We start from the raw sequence: 13,212 nt of genomic DNA, 5'->3' as shown, positions 1-13,212 counted from the left end.
ATATTCAGATTGTGAGCAAATGCCATCAGCTCGACCATCAGATTTATCTAGGTACTGTTCACTTCTTATCATTTCTGCTGCCAGCACCCTGGTCTAAGCCACTATCTTATTTCATCTAGATTATCACAATAGGTCTCTAAAAGGCCTTCCTGCTTCCACTGCCAACCCTACCCCATACAGAATCTAGTGTCATCACAGGGATTCACTGAAAAGGAAGGTCAGATCATGTCACTCCTCTGCCTGAAAACCTCCAAAGACTCCCGATAAACGTCAGTGTCCTTACAACAGCTTGCAAAGCAATATGTGAACTGTTATCTGGCCCCCTCAATTATCTTTCTGACCTCCTTTCTGACCGGCTTCTCCCTCCCACTCACTCCGCTCTAGTTTCCTTTTTTGTGGCCTTTGCACTTGCTGTTCCCTCTGCCTGAATGGCCCTTCCCCATATATTTACATGGCTCATTTCCCCCTTCTTCAAGTGTTTGCTCAAACATCACCTTCTCAGTGAAGCCTTCCCTACTCACATGACTGGTAATTGCATCTTCCGGTTTCCCCCTCTTTAATCCCCACCCCTACTTTATCATTTTCCATAGCACTTATCACCCCTAATACTGTATGTATTTTGTACTTTGGTTTTTGCCTGCCCTTCCCTTCCAGAACATAAAGTCCAAGAGGACGGGGATTTGTATGCTTCATTCATACTGTCTCTCATGCACCCACAATAGTGCCTGGGACATAGTAGTTGCTCAGTAACCACATATCGAATGAATGAATCTCTGACAGGTGGAGCAGGCCTCTAAGTCTTACCAATACCATCTCCTATTTGGTGGCTAGCATGAATTCTGAGTAAAGAATTTAAAAAATGCTCTAGGACCCACCTTCAAAACTCTTAGCAGGACAAGAAACCAGATTCAGAAACTGACAGATACCTCACTTTAGATTTGCACTTGTTGAGTTGTGGATGAATTCTTCAGTGAAGAGGTATTCATCAACTACCTCACTAGAGGCACAGCAAAGAATGGTGAGATGTATTTAAGGAGACAAGGTGCCTAAAGGTGACAAATTGGAGACCAAAACTGTACACAGAGTTTTAGTTTGTGTGATACAGACAAATAAGTGCAGAAGGAGTTAGGAAAGAAAGAGATGAGTGTTTTGAAGTGAGCTGAGAATCACTTGTCTCCTCCTGGTCTCTAATGGAGTTTTCTGAAGCATGAATGTTGCTGGAATAATCTTTCGCCAACTGTTAATAACAATATTTTGTGCTCACATTGTTCCCTTCAACAAGCATCTTCAGGTAATTTCTGATTTTTATCTAAGCATTCTTATCCTTACCTTATAGTCAGAAAAGTATACATAAACCATAGCAAGTAACTTGTCCAGTGTTGGGAAATGGACAAAGAATTAAACCATTATCTCAAAACTCTGCCCTGTGGCATTCTTTGTACATAGCAAAAACATTTGTGAAGATGTTTTGTCAACCTACTCTTTGCTCAGCCCCCTCCTCCCTCCTCCTTGTTTCAGGGAATAGCTGTAAGTGGTTACTCCAGAAAACATTTGGAGAAGGTCCTTAGGGGTGAGATGCTCACCCAAAAAAATAATTATTGATGCATTTAGCATCAGAACACTTGCTGATTGGGACCACTGGTCTGAAAAACATGCTGTTCTGGGGCACCTGGGTGGCTCAGTTGGGTGAGCGTCTGACTTCGGCTCAGGTCATGATCTTGCATTTCACAAGTTTGAGCCCTGCGTTGGGCTATGCTGACAGCTCAGAGCCTGGAGCCTGCTTTGGATTCCATGTCCCCCTCTCTCTCTGCCTCCTCCAGCTCATACTCTCTCAATAATAAATAAAACATCAAAAAAATTTTTTTTGAAAAACATGCTGTTCTTATGAGGTTCAAAAAGATTTGGTCAATGAAGGAATGAATGAGTTCACATTGGACATGAATAAAGATATTTGTAAATTATGCTTCATAATATATAAATGCTTCAAATAATAAATATAATATAATATATAGCATAATATATAAATGCTTCAAATAATAAATATATGCTTCAAAATATATAAATATATATATATACATATATATATATTTATTTATTTTTTTTTTTTTCCTTTTGGATCCAGTAACCAGAAAAACAACTATCTGGGAAACAGCATTCTTTCTAGAGATCTGTGTGTTCCCCTAATCACCTGAGATTCCAAACTTTTGAGTCATCCTAGAATCTGCCCTTTCTCTGGCAAATTCTGTTGATTCAATCTGTATTGTTTTTATTACAAGGTGTCAAAATTCCCTGAAGCACAGAAAGGAAGTATTTGGGAAATACTGAAATATCAGTAATAATAAGCTAACAGATTTATTAACTTGTATACACCATGCTAAAGAGTTTACATGAATTATTGAATTGAATACTTATGTGACACCTAAGATAGACACTGCTATCATTGCCTTCTTAAGGATCAGAGAACTGAGGCACAGAGAGGTTGAGTGAGCTGTCAAAGGTCACACACCTCAAAGGGAGTCAGGAGTAAACACAGTATGATTGTAGCACTCAATCTAAAGGTTTTGGGTGTGCCTATTACTTTTCAGACTTGTGAAGACCTCTCTCTCACAGAGAAGACAAGAGTTCTTAGAAGCAGGATGTTCTCCTTTCTCTGAATACTTTTTTCTTCCTCAGTTTTCCTTCCCTTCCCCCCCAACCTTTTCATCTCATATTCAGTCTCAAAACACATTCAGCATCCTCACTTCTAAATTAACTTGCTTCAGTGTTTCCTCAATCCTGCCAGTGATGCCACCATCCTTCTCAGTATTGGATGGATCTAGACTAAATGGTTCCTTTCTCTTTATTATATCCAATTAGTTACCAGTTCAATTCATTCTTATGTCTTGGTATTTGTAGGGCATATATCTTCTTCTCCATTTCTGATGCCACCACCTTAGCCAGACATGAATCATTTCTTGCCTGGACTAAGGCAATAACTTCCTAATTTTCTTCTTGCCTCTGGTCTCTTTCCTGCCTTTCCTGCATTGCACTACCAGACCAGTGCTACAGAATGACTTTCTTCATGACTCCTTCCTGATAAAGGGTCTACAATGCTCCCAATTGCCCATCAGATTCAGACTCAACTTCTCAAAAGTGTAAATTCAAGGAATTCCACCCCCTCCCCCCCAGCCCAAACTCCCCAATGCAGCAAGACCTCCTTGGTTCCTTGCTCTTCCAGCCTGGTACCATTTTCATTCCAGTCCCTTGAGCTTGGCTTAAGTTATTATCTGCCCTTGGAGTGATTTGACCTCCTTGCCTGCCCAAATCTTACCAGCCCTATATTGCTCACTTCACATTCTGTTTCCTCCATGATAACTTCCTTCATCACCTTAGTGAGAATTGATTTCTCTCTTCTTGACTGCCCCAATGCTAATCACACAGCTCACTGTAAAGGATTTTTGTCTGAAGGTCTCCCTGTTCAGAGGGATTAATTCTAAGGTCCTCAAGTTTTGCCTAGAGGCATATTCCACCCTCAAGTAAAAATGATTCCAGACTCCAATACTCACACATTAGGTTACTGAAAAACCAGGGAATAATTTGGAGTAGCAGTTCATCATTTAACTTGGATATAGTTGTCCACAATTTTTTCCCAAGTACTTCACAGTTTTTACATATAGCACAGGCAGGGTCTCCAAAGTTTCCAGCACTTTGCTAAGTACAGGAAACTTTCTGAATGGCAGATGAAAGGGTTACTCTATTGCATTCAGAACAAACTCCACAAATTGCATCTTGAATGATATTTAGTTGGCCTTGTTGTTTTAACTCTACCCTTAAGTGAAGAAAATTGTGTCTTGAACTTCAGTTAAACTAGAAGTAAATTATATCTACTTAAAATATAGAGCTGTTAAAACCCAAAGAGCTACATAAAAGCAACTGATGGGCTGAAAAATGCTCCCTTTGTAGCAGAATCACAACCTAAAAGCTTCAGCTTATTTCACACAACATGACCTTTAGTCTGTAGATAAAATGCATGTAAATTAAGCTTGAATGTCAACTAGATTTGGCCAAGGATTTCTTTTTCAGGGGCAAGGGGCAAACTCTGCAAGTTTGAGGAATGCAGAGAAAAAAAAATTTTTTTTCTCAAATAAGTATGTTTTATCAGATATAAAACCTGTTCTGATAGTTCCTACATAGTTAATCATATCCTGGAGAACATGAGACCCCTAAGAAGTAAACTGTTCTTCTTTCTTAGAAGTTGTTTTGCTCTACCTTTTACTGTCATTTTCTCAATTTTCCAAATGAAAGCATCCAAAGCACTTTTTAGGACTGTGACCAACAGTAACCAGTAGAAGTTAAAATCAGCTAAGCCAATTAGAAAGGGGGTCAAGATGACTTCCTCTTCATGGTTGTCAAACCTTGTCATCAGTGGCCATGCAGAAGGGGTGAGGGCCCAGGAAATCCTGACCTGCTCAAGAAGCCCTGTCAGCATATTAAGCTCACTCTGTTTTATTTTCACAAGATGATTTAGGTTGGTATGATGTCAATCTAGGCGTCAAGAGGCCAAATATTATCCCAAAGCAGCAGCTGACAGAAGTACCTACAGATAGACAACTTGGCATTCTGAAGGAATTGGTGATAAAGAATAAACCCAGAAATAAGATGCTGAGAGCATGGGGCAAGAAGGGCTAATGATAAAGTAATAATGGAAAATCTTCCTAACAGTAACAATGAATAGCTATTGGGAACCTGGCTATACCAGGTGCTATACTTTATCTACATCATTTCCCTTAAATCTCCTAAGAACAAGATAAGGTGCATGCTATTACCTCAGTCTTACAGATGAGCAAACTGAAGTTTGGAGAAGTTAATGTGAGGAATAGGCCCACTGACCCGATCAAAGGAGGGGCACAGAGACTCGGAGCACAGTGAAGTGAGGCTTTAATCAACATTCTTGTAAGAGCAGGTGCCTGATGGACAGGCACACTTGGGGCAGTTACAGCAGACAATTTATCTCCTAGCATGCAAGTCCCTCCCCTGGTTCCTCATTGGCTGAGTACTACAGAAGTTAGAGCCTTACCTAGAAGTCACCTATGCCCATGTAAGGCAAAAAGTAGTCTGATTGGAACAAATGTACATTCCCTCAGGTGACACTTTCATTCTCTCCTCCCTTTGTTCTTTGGCTCATGCTCATTGCAAAGTCCCTGCAAATAAGCCCATAAAAATAAGCCCACAAAACAGAGAGGGGAAGAAGAACCAAGAAGTAAAGTGCCTAAAGGTTTGGGACTCCATTGTTGCAGCATCGGCGGGGGGGGGGGGGGGGGCGGCGGGGATGGCGGGGATGGGGGGGAAAGAGGGTTCATACATTTTTTTCCAATAGGTTGTAAACCTACCGTTAACTAGACAGCACAGCTTTTATTTGGTTATTTCCGAAAATGAATCATCTCCTTTACTTCTCACATTAAAAGACTTGCCCAAGGTGGCCCAGCTACAAGGCTGTGGGCCCAGAATGTGAATCTGTCTGACTCCCGGGGCCACACTGCTCACCACTACAACATACTCAGGGAAGCATGAGGGAGAGAGAATTTGGCTGGGAACCTGAAAGTGAGGAAGGAATCCCAGGTTACTCAAGTTAGGGTGGGCACACAGTGGCCAAAGGTGTAAGGAGTACCATGTGATGGTGAGTCTGGACTAGCCATAGAAAGATCCTGGGATGAGAGCAATGGCAAAGATAAATAATCTCTTAGCAATGGAAGACTCCTACTCTAAGAAGTTGTTCTGGAACTCACCCAGCAAGGTCCCTCTTCTCAAGCATCTCTCAGCCTGTGGTCTATTGGGCCACTAAATGACGGGCTGGTTTGGGGGCTCTGCCGTCTCTCCAGAGTGGAGTGGTACTATTCCAGGGGGGCATGTGCCTTTGAGTTCCAAAGGAAAACAATTCATTTTATCTCTGGCATAGAGGCAATAAAGGTTGAAGGAAAGGCAGGAAACAGAGAGAGTGGGCAATATATTAGGCCCCAGAAGTTCCATCCTGTTCAGGCTATAGCCTGCTATAGCTTAGCAAGCTTGTAACTGCTGCCCTCACCTCTAACACTTTGGCTAGTAAGAGACTAAGAGCTTTTGAATAGCTCCAGGATCTGGGAGTGGTTCCAAATGGCTTAATGCCATTCACATGGTCAACACAACTGCCCTGTTCTCGGTGGGTCTAGATGTTCAGTCTTGGCCCACTTGGTTTTTACATATGTCCTTAGAGAATCGCGACAATTATGTATCTGCATTGAGTGTTTTATTTGCATGTGTGCAAAATGTGTTTTGACAAAGAAAGTGTCCGAAGGATGTAACTAAGGAGCTAGCTCTCACTTGTCTTCCTCAACATGCCATCATGAGTCAAGTTTACGGGTGTGTTTGCAGTACCAACTATGAGCATAGTTGTATTCCAACAAAACATTATTTATGACTAATGAAATTTGAATTTTACATAATGTTTGTGTCATGTAATATCATTATTCTTTTGATTTTTTCCCCTAACCATTTATACATGTAAAAATCTTACTTTGTGGGCTGTACAAAATCAAGTGACAAACTTGATTTGGTTACAGGGCATAGTTTGTTGATCCCTAGTCTAAATCCTCAGTTTGTTTTTGTTTTGAAGTTTATTTATTTATTTTCAGAGAGAGAGAGAGTACGAGTAGAGGAGGGGCAAAGAGGAAGAGAGAGAGAGAATCTGAAGCAGGGTCTGCACTGTCAGCACAGAGCTCCATGAGGGGACTTGTGAACTCATGAACCGTGAGATCATGACCTGAGCCCAAGTCAAGAGTTAGAAGCTTAACCAACTGAGCCACCCAGGTGCCCCTAAATCCTCAGCTTTTATATCACCTGGAAGTGATTCACTCCAAGAAGTAGGAAAGGGAGGTAAACCCTGGCACAGCCAAGTTAGGGCCTTCAAGGAAATATAGCATCCAATCAAACAGGAGCTCTGACTGTAGGTAATGTGATGTCCCCCTATAAACAAGATAATGTATAGATCCATAAAAGCGTACCTCATTACAGTCATCACAAAAAGCTCTCATTGTCATAATAATGCATTACATAGCTTAACACCGCTGGCATCTCCTCCTTGAGAACTATCTTCCAAACTGGAGCACATGCTTTTGAAAAGCCACAGTGACGGGAAATCTCCATCCACTGAAGGTGGAGTTGATTTTTAGAAAGCCAAAAAACAAAACAAAACCCAAACCAAACCAAACACACAAAGAAACCCATCTCCACTCAACCAACAATAACAGTGGCAGAGTTACCGCTATCCTTGCAGAACCAGGGTAGGAAATGAGTGGGGGAGGGGATGTGGTGGAGCGAAATAAAGCCATTTTTGTTTAAAACCACTCATGATTATAAGAAGAGACTGCTCAGAACTAAGCTCGGTAGTCCCAGCACGGCCCTTAACAATGTGAGTGTTGTTTGGCCAACGCACTCAGCCAGTTAAAAATATTTTTTTGGAATTTTTGTCAATATTTCAAAGCCAAGAGATTTCAAATAAAGAGTCAGATTTTTAAACTTCTCTTCAAAAAAAAAAAATCAACAATCTTGCTCTTGTACAGCAACAATCATTGAGAGCCTCCCTTTAGACACAGTGCATGAACTTCAGGCTGGCAAAGTCTCTGCCACACCCTATTGTCCCCCAGTCCAGGGTCAGCGGCCATGTAGCCTTGTGGTTACGGCCTTTTTACTCACAATTAGAGTAACACGATAATACGGTTCAAATGTCAAAATAATACACAAAGCTATACAGTGAAAGTCTCATTCCCATTTTATCCCCACTCTCCCTAAGTAAGTACTTTTGTTAGTATCTTCACTTATTTTTCTGCTTCTTCCTTATACAAGGTAATACAATATATATTTTTCTCTGCCTTGATTTCTTCACTTAAAATATATCCCAAGGACTATTCCAATAATGGCACATAGAGAATTTCCTCATTCTCATTTTACAGCTACCTATTCCAGTGGGTGCATAGGTTAGTTTATTTAACTAGTTCCGTACTGATGGGCACAGGTTGTTAATAAAAATATTTTGCTTTTACAAATATTCCACACTGCATATGTGCATATATCATTTCATAGGATATGAATATATCCTGAATATATAAAAATATATATATTTTTATATATTCAGGATAAATTCCCACAAGTGATATTTCTGGGTCACAGGGTAAACGTATTTGTAATGTTTTTAGGTATTGCCAAATTGCCTTCCATATGGGTTATACTAATTTGCAGTCCAAACAGCAATGCAAAAGCATGTCTATTTCTCTTCAGCTTCCCCAAGAGAATGTGTGGTCAGACGTTTGTAGTTTTGCCATTCTGACAGGTGAAAATTATGTTTCAGGACAGGTGTAATTTGTATTTTTAAGCTTAGACATCTTTTCTTACATGTTTACTTAGAAACATTTGTATTTCTTTTTCTGAGAACTGTGTTCCATTTTCCTATTGGATTCCTATGTTTGCTGATTTTCCTATTAAATTCTTGTGTTTTTTTTTTTTCCTTATTAACCTATAGGAATGCTATATATATTCAGAAGATTAGCCTTATATCTATGGTATGAGCTGCAAATTTTTTTTTCCAGTTTGTCATTTATCTTTTACGTTTGTTTACGGGGTGCATGTGCTTGTTTTTGTTGTTGTGTGTGCTTTTTAAATGCAGTTATATTTGTTTACTATTTGCTTCTGGCTTTCTAGTTGTTTAAAAGAAAGATTTTCCCCATTCTAACATTAAAAATGAATTTACTCTTCTTTTCCTCTAGTAATTTTAGAGTTTCATTTTTTAAAAATGTAAATCTTCAACGATTTAGAGCTTCTTAGGGTGTTCATTGTGAGAAATAAAACCCTTTTCCTACTGGGGGCATGACCCTAGATTTTGGACAGGATGATGAAGCTACCAGAACACCAGTAAGTGTAAGACCTAGAGAATGGGATGAGAGAGCAGCCGATGGGGAAAGTGAGATGGGGGGCAGTGTGAAGTGGGGCGGGGACTAAACAGAGGCCGCATTTCCTGCATGAGTTCTTGGCAGATGGGTTCCCAATGCTGGTCTAGCTCAGTGGTACCCAGGCCCTTATGACTTTTCTCCAAAGTACCCAGTTGTTTTTAAGGATTTAATGCGTTTGGCTGTACCAAACTAACTGTTCTTAAGTAATGATTAGTTATGTTGCCCTTCCAACAACCAGTTTCTGGGCAGAATGTGCTAAGCAGGATTACCATGCTGAGCTGATATATACTCTCAGCCAAAAGCACAGAATTTGAAGTGCTAGTTAGCTTGAGGAGGCTCATCTTGGATAAATGAGCCTTTTTGAAATGCTGACATTAATCTGCCTACCACTTATTTTTTTGTTCCTAGATCTCTAAGGACATGGAACCTCAGTGGAGTGGGGTGGCAGGGCGGAGGGGAACCTCTGATCTCATCCTCATTCAAAACCTCCTGGTGCTGTATAAAAGGGTGGGGGAAGGTATAGATTTCAACCATAACATGTGTGCACAGTGACCTCCATGATGTATAAACAGTTCTCTTAGCAACTTAACTTTTTTTTAATAGTTTTTAATGTTTATTTTTGAGAGAGAGAGAGACAGAGCACGAGCAGGTGAAGGGCAGAGAGAGAAGGAGACACAGATTCCTAAGCAGGCTCCATGGCTTTGAGCTGTCAGTACAGAGCCTGACATGGGGCTTGAACTTATGAACCATGAGATCATGACCTGAGCTGAAGTCAGATGCTTACCAACTGAGCCACCCAGGCGCCTTTCTTAGCAACTTTTCTAATAGAGGTGCTTGTGAAAGTGCTTTTTAAAACACCGTTTCCTCATGTGAATAATTCTCTGTTCTGAGAAAGGCAGAGAGTAAAAATGAGAAAAATTTGCAAAGATGAATGATAAGAATATGGCTAGAATAAAGTAAAGGGCTTTCAGCAATAAAATTGGTTCCTCTGCTTGAAGCAGAGACCTCAAAAGAGACCTGGTGGAAGTGAGATGCTTAATGCTGCTCACTGTCATCAGGAAGGTATGCCAATGTCCGGGCACCCCAGGCTGCACCTCTAACAATTAATTCAGAATCTCTGGTCGTGGGATCCAGGCATCAGTCATGCTTAAAGCTCCCTATGTGATTTGAATGTGCAACCATCACTCTAGAACCGTGGTATTCAAAGTGTGGTCCTCAAACCAGCAGCTTTGATATCAGCGGAAGCTTATGAGAAGTGCAGAATCTCAAGCCTGAAATTAGACCTTCTGAGTCAGAATCTGCATTTGAAAAAGATCATCAGGATATTCATGTGCATATTAAAGTAGAGAAGTGGTGTGGGCATCTGAGTGGCTCTTGATTTCAGCTCAGGTCTTGATCTCAAGGTTTGGTAGTGAGATGGAGCCCTGGCCCCTGGGCTCAGTGCTGAGAGCACACAGCCTACTTGTGATTCTCTCTCTCCCTCTTTCTCTGCCCCTCTCCTGCTCACTTATTTGTGCACGTGCAAGCATTTTCTCTCTTTCTCTCTCTCTCTCTCAAAATAAATAAGTAAACACTAAAAAATAAATAAATAAAGTAGAGAAGCAGTGATCTAAAGCAGCTTTCTCAAAGTGGCCCCTGGGCCCCTGTATCAAACTCACAAGGGGGTGGGAAGGTGGAGGAATGGGAATCAGAGGACTTCTTAAGGAAGACAATTCTGGGGATGATAATTTTATAAGTATGAGGGTGGGACCCTGGAATCTGCATTTTCGTGTGCTTCCAGGTTGACCCCTAGACTACTGCTTGAGAACTACTCCCAACCAGAAAGTCAGCAATATGACAGTTGCTTCCTCCAGACCTGCATGGAAATTCCTTCAATGACACTATAAGGTCAAAGCATACCCATTACACGTGGTGGATGAGTTGGTGATAATCTATGAATGCTTCTCAGCCTGACAAATGTGATGTTTCTGCCCTCTGACCTATAACAGAGAAGGTGGTAGTAGTTAAATCTGGCTTTCAGGCTAACACAGAAATGGATCTCTCCATCCCGTTGGGTTAGTGACTGAACAGGCTGCAATACAGAAGCTTCTAGATTAAAAATGTAAAATGTTGATGCTCAGATGCATCCTTCTTGAAGGGTTTCAAAAAACCCTCAAAATACATGGTAGGGAACCAAGGGAAAGAGTAAATTCCCCAAAGTGTGTCTATGTCTTCTTCATTTTAGAGAGGTCTTTTAAAAAATTTGCTTGGACCCAGATAGTTAAATGATGACATAGGTTTAAAAAAAGAAGACAACGAAGAAGAAACCAGGAATGGAAAAATTTGGTCTCTCTCAAAAGATGTATTGCAGTGTGTAATACTTCCATGTTGTAGTTGTAAAAGCATGTCTGCTCATATAAGATATTTAAAAGTTTGTATGATAACAGAAGCTTTAAGTGAGTTTATCTTCAAATACCTAGGATTCCGAAGTATGGCTCACTCTTGGGATGACAGAACTGAAATCTTTGTAATTATAAAATGAAACAAGACTCCTGTGGTTGTAAAGGATAATGAAATGGAATGGGGAACTGCAATGTGATCTGAATGTAATTGTTAGATAATTATTGAGTTGAAAACAGCAAAAGCAAAAAAACTTGAAACTGGAAAAAAAAGATTTTTGAGGCTTTGCTTTAAGTCCTTTTTTTTTTTTTTTAAGAGCAGAGTTTCTTAAATCTTTTTGGGGGAGTGCAAATCGAATGAAAAGCTAATGAAATTAATCTAATACACTCTCCCTAGATGCACGGCCCCTTGAGTGCACACTGGTAATTTCTGGACTTCCATAGACCCGCTGGAGCCCACATTAGAACCTCAGCTTTCACGGTGAATTTTAAGCAAATTTCTCTATATCAATCTTCCCATTTGGAATCGCTTTACCTAAGAGCAACTTTTTATGCATCAAGGTCCCAGGTGATTGATAAAATTAGAGTGGACTGTGTTCGCTTCAACCGATCTCGTGAGGATGGTCCGAGGCCAGGTGAAAAGCCAGACCACTAGATGAAGCCAGGAAAAGAATCCTTTTATTGAAGAAGCCTGCGCCCTCAGAAATGTCTTCCCCGTGCTGTGAAAAGTTTTGTTCGAAGTAAGGAAGGGAAAGTAGGCTCTTAAAAACACTGCCTGCGCCCCTCATTTATCTGCCGACTCAAAGAAGGATGAGGAACAGATGAGGAAACTGACCTCAGAGGGCTAAGGTGCTGGCCCAGGTGACATTCCCAGCCGTGCTCAAGCCCAGGGCCCTCTCGCGGCTCCTCGCCATCCATCCAGGGGAGCACAGGACCTCTGGGCCTCTCTCTCCCCGCGCTGCCCGCCGCCCACCCCGGCGGAGGCGCCACTGGGAGCTAAGCCCCCGCCTACCGGCACCATGGAGTAGGTCATCATCATCAGCATGTCGTGGCTCTCTGCGCGGATGTGCGGCGCAGGCTCCCCGCCGTGGCTGCGCTTATTGCGCGCGGCGCTTGCGGGGTCCGGGGGAGGAGCCGGCGCCTTGCGCCGCGCGCGACTCATCTCGGCCAGGAAGGAGCGCAGGGCACTGTCCTCGCGCTGCTCCCGGCCCTGCTGAGCCTCCAGCGCCCGCACCGCCGCGCTCAGCCCGCGCCACTGGCACAGCGCGAACACTGTGCCAGCGGCATTGAGCGCCGAGAGCAGCGCCACCGCCGCCAGAGCGCCCCGCAGCCCCCAGCCGGCGTCCCCGCGACCTCGCTCCGCGCCCCTGGCCATGCTCTGCGCGCCTCGGGCCGGGCAGGAATCGCCGCGGCCCGCCGGGCGGCCTTTATATGCCTCGGGCAAGCCGTGGGCTGGTGGCAGCGCCGCCGCCGCCGTGAGTCACGCTGCCCTTTGCTCAGGCTGGCGGGGCGGGTTGGGGACAGTAGTGGTGGCGCCTGAGCAGCCCGGAGGGACAGGCGGGTGAGAGAGGGAGAGGAGCTAGTGGAGACTGCAGGCTGGCAGAAAAAGGGTGGGCAGGACTCATGCTCCTGGTGCCTGGCCAAGAAAACCAGCAAACCCAGGTCTCCCTCCTTTTCTCACTGCCCTGCCCGTGGGCACTGCTGTGGCCCAGGCTGGCAGAGCGAGGGTCAGACTGAGGAGGAGGACAGGAATTCTTAAGGCTGGAGAAGTCACTGGATTCCACCCCCTTCCCCCCCCCCCCCCCCCCCCACTGACCTCTCTGGAGAAAAGGATCAGCATGCCCAGAAGCCAAGGCATGTGCCCATTGTCCCTAGGT

General features: G+C 42.9%; 1 protein-coding gene across 1 annotated transcript in view; it reads right to left on the bottom strand.

The window, feature by feature from the left end:
- GLDN (gliomedin) overlaps positions 1-12,938 on the bottom strand; it is a 59,425-nt gene extending 46,487 nt beyond the window's left edge. Inside the window, exon 1 of the mRNA XM_086710684.1 lies at positions 12,348-12,938. Within this exon, the coding sequence (XP_086566810.1) occupies positions 12,348-12,710 (363 nt within the window). The 5' untranslated portion in view covers positions 12,711-12,938. The remainder of the gene's footprint in view (positions 1-12,347) is intronic.
- Positions 12,939-13,212: the final 274 nt, after the last annotated feature.

Source organism: Puma concolor, chromosome B3 (genome assembly GCF_028749965.1).
Source record: "Puma concolor isolate L17-30 chromosome B3, mPumCon1.1.hap2, whole genome shotgun sequence".
NCBI lineage: Eukaryota > Metazoa > Chordata > Mammalia > Carnivora > Felidae > Puma > Puma concolor.
The sequence above is the reverse complement of the archived record's forward strand: the minus strand, read 5'-3'. Positions and strand labels throughout refer to the sequence as shown.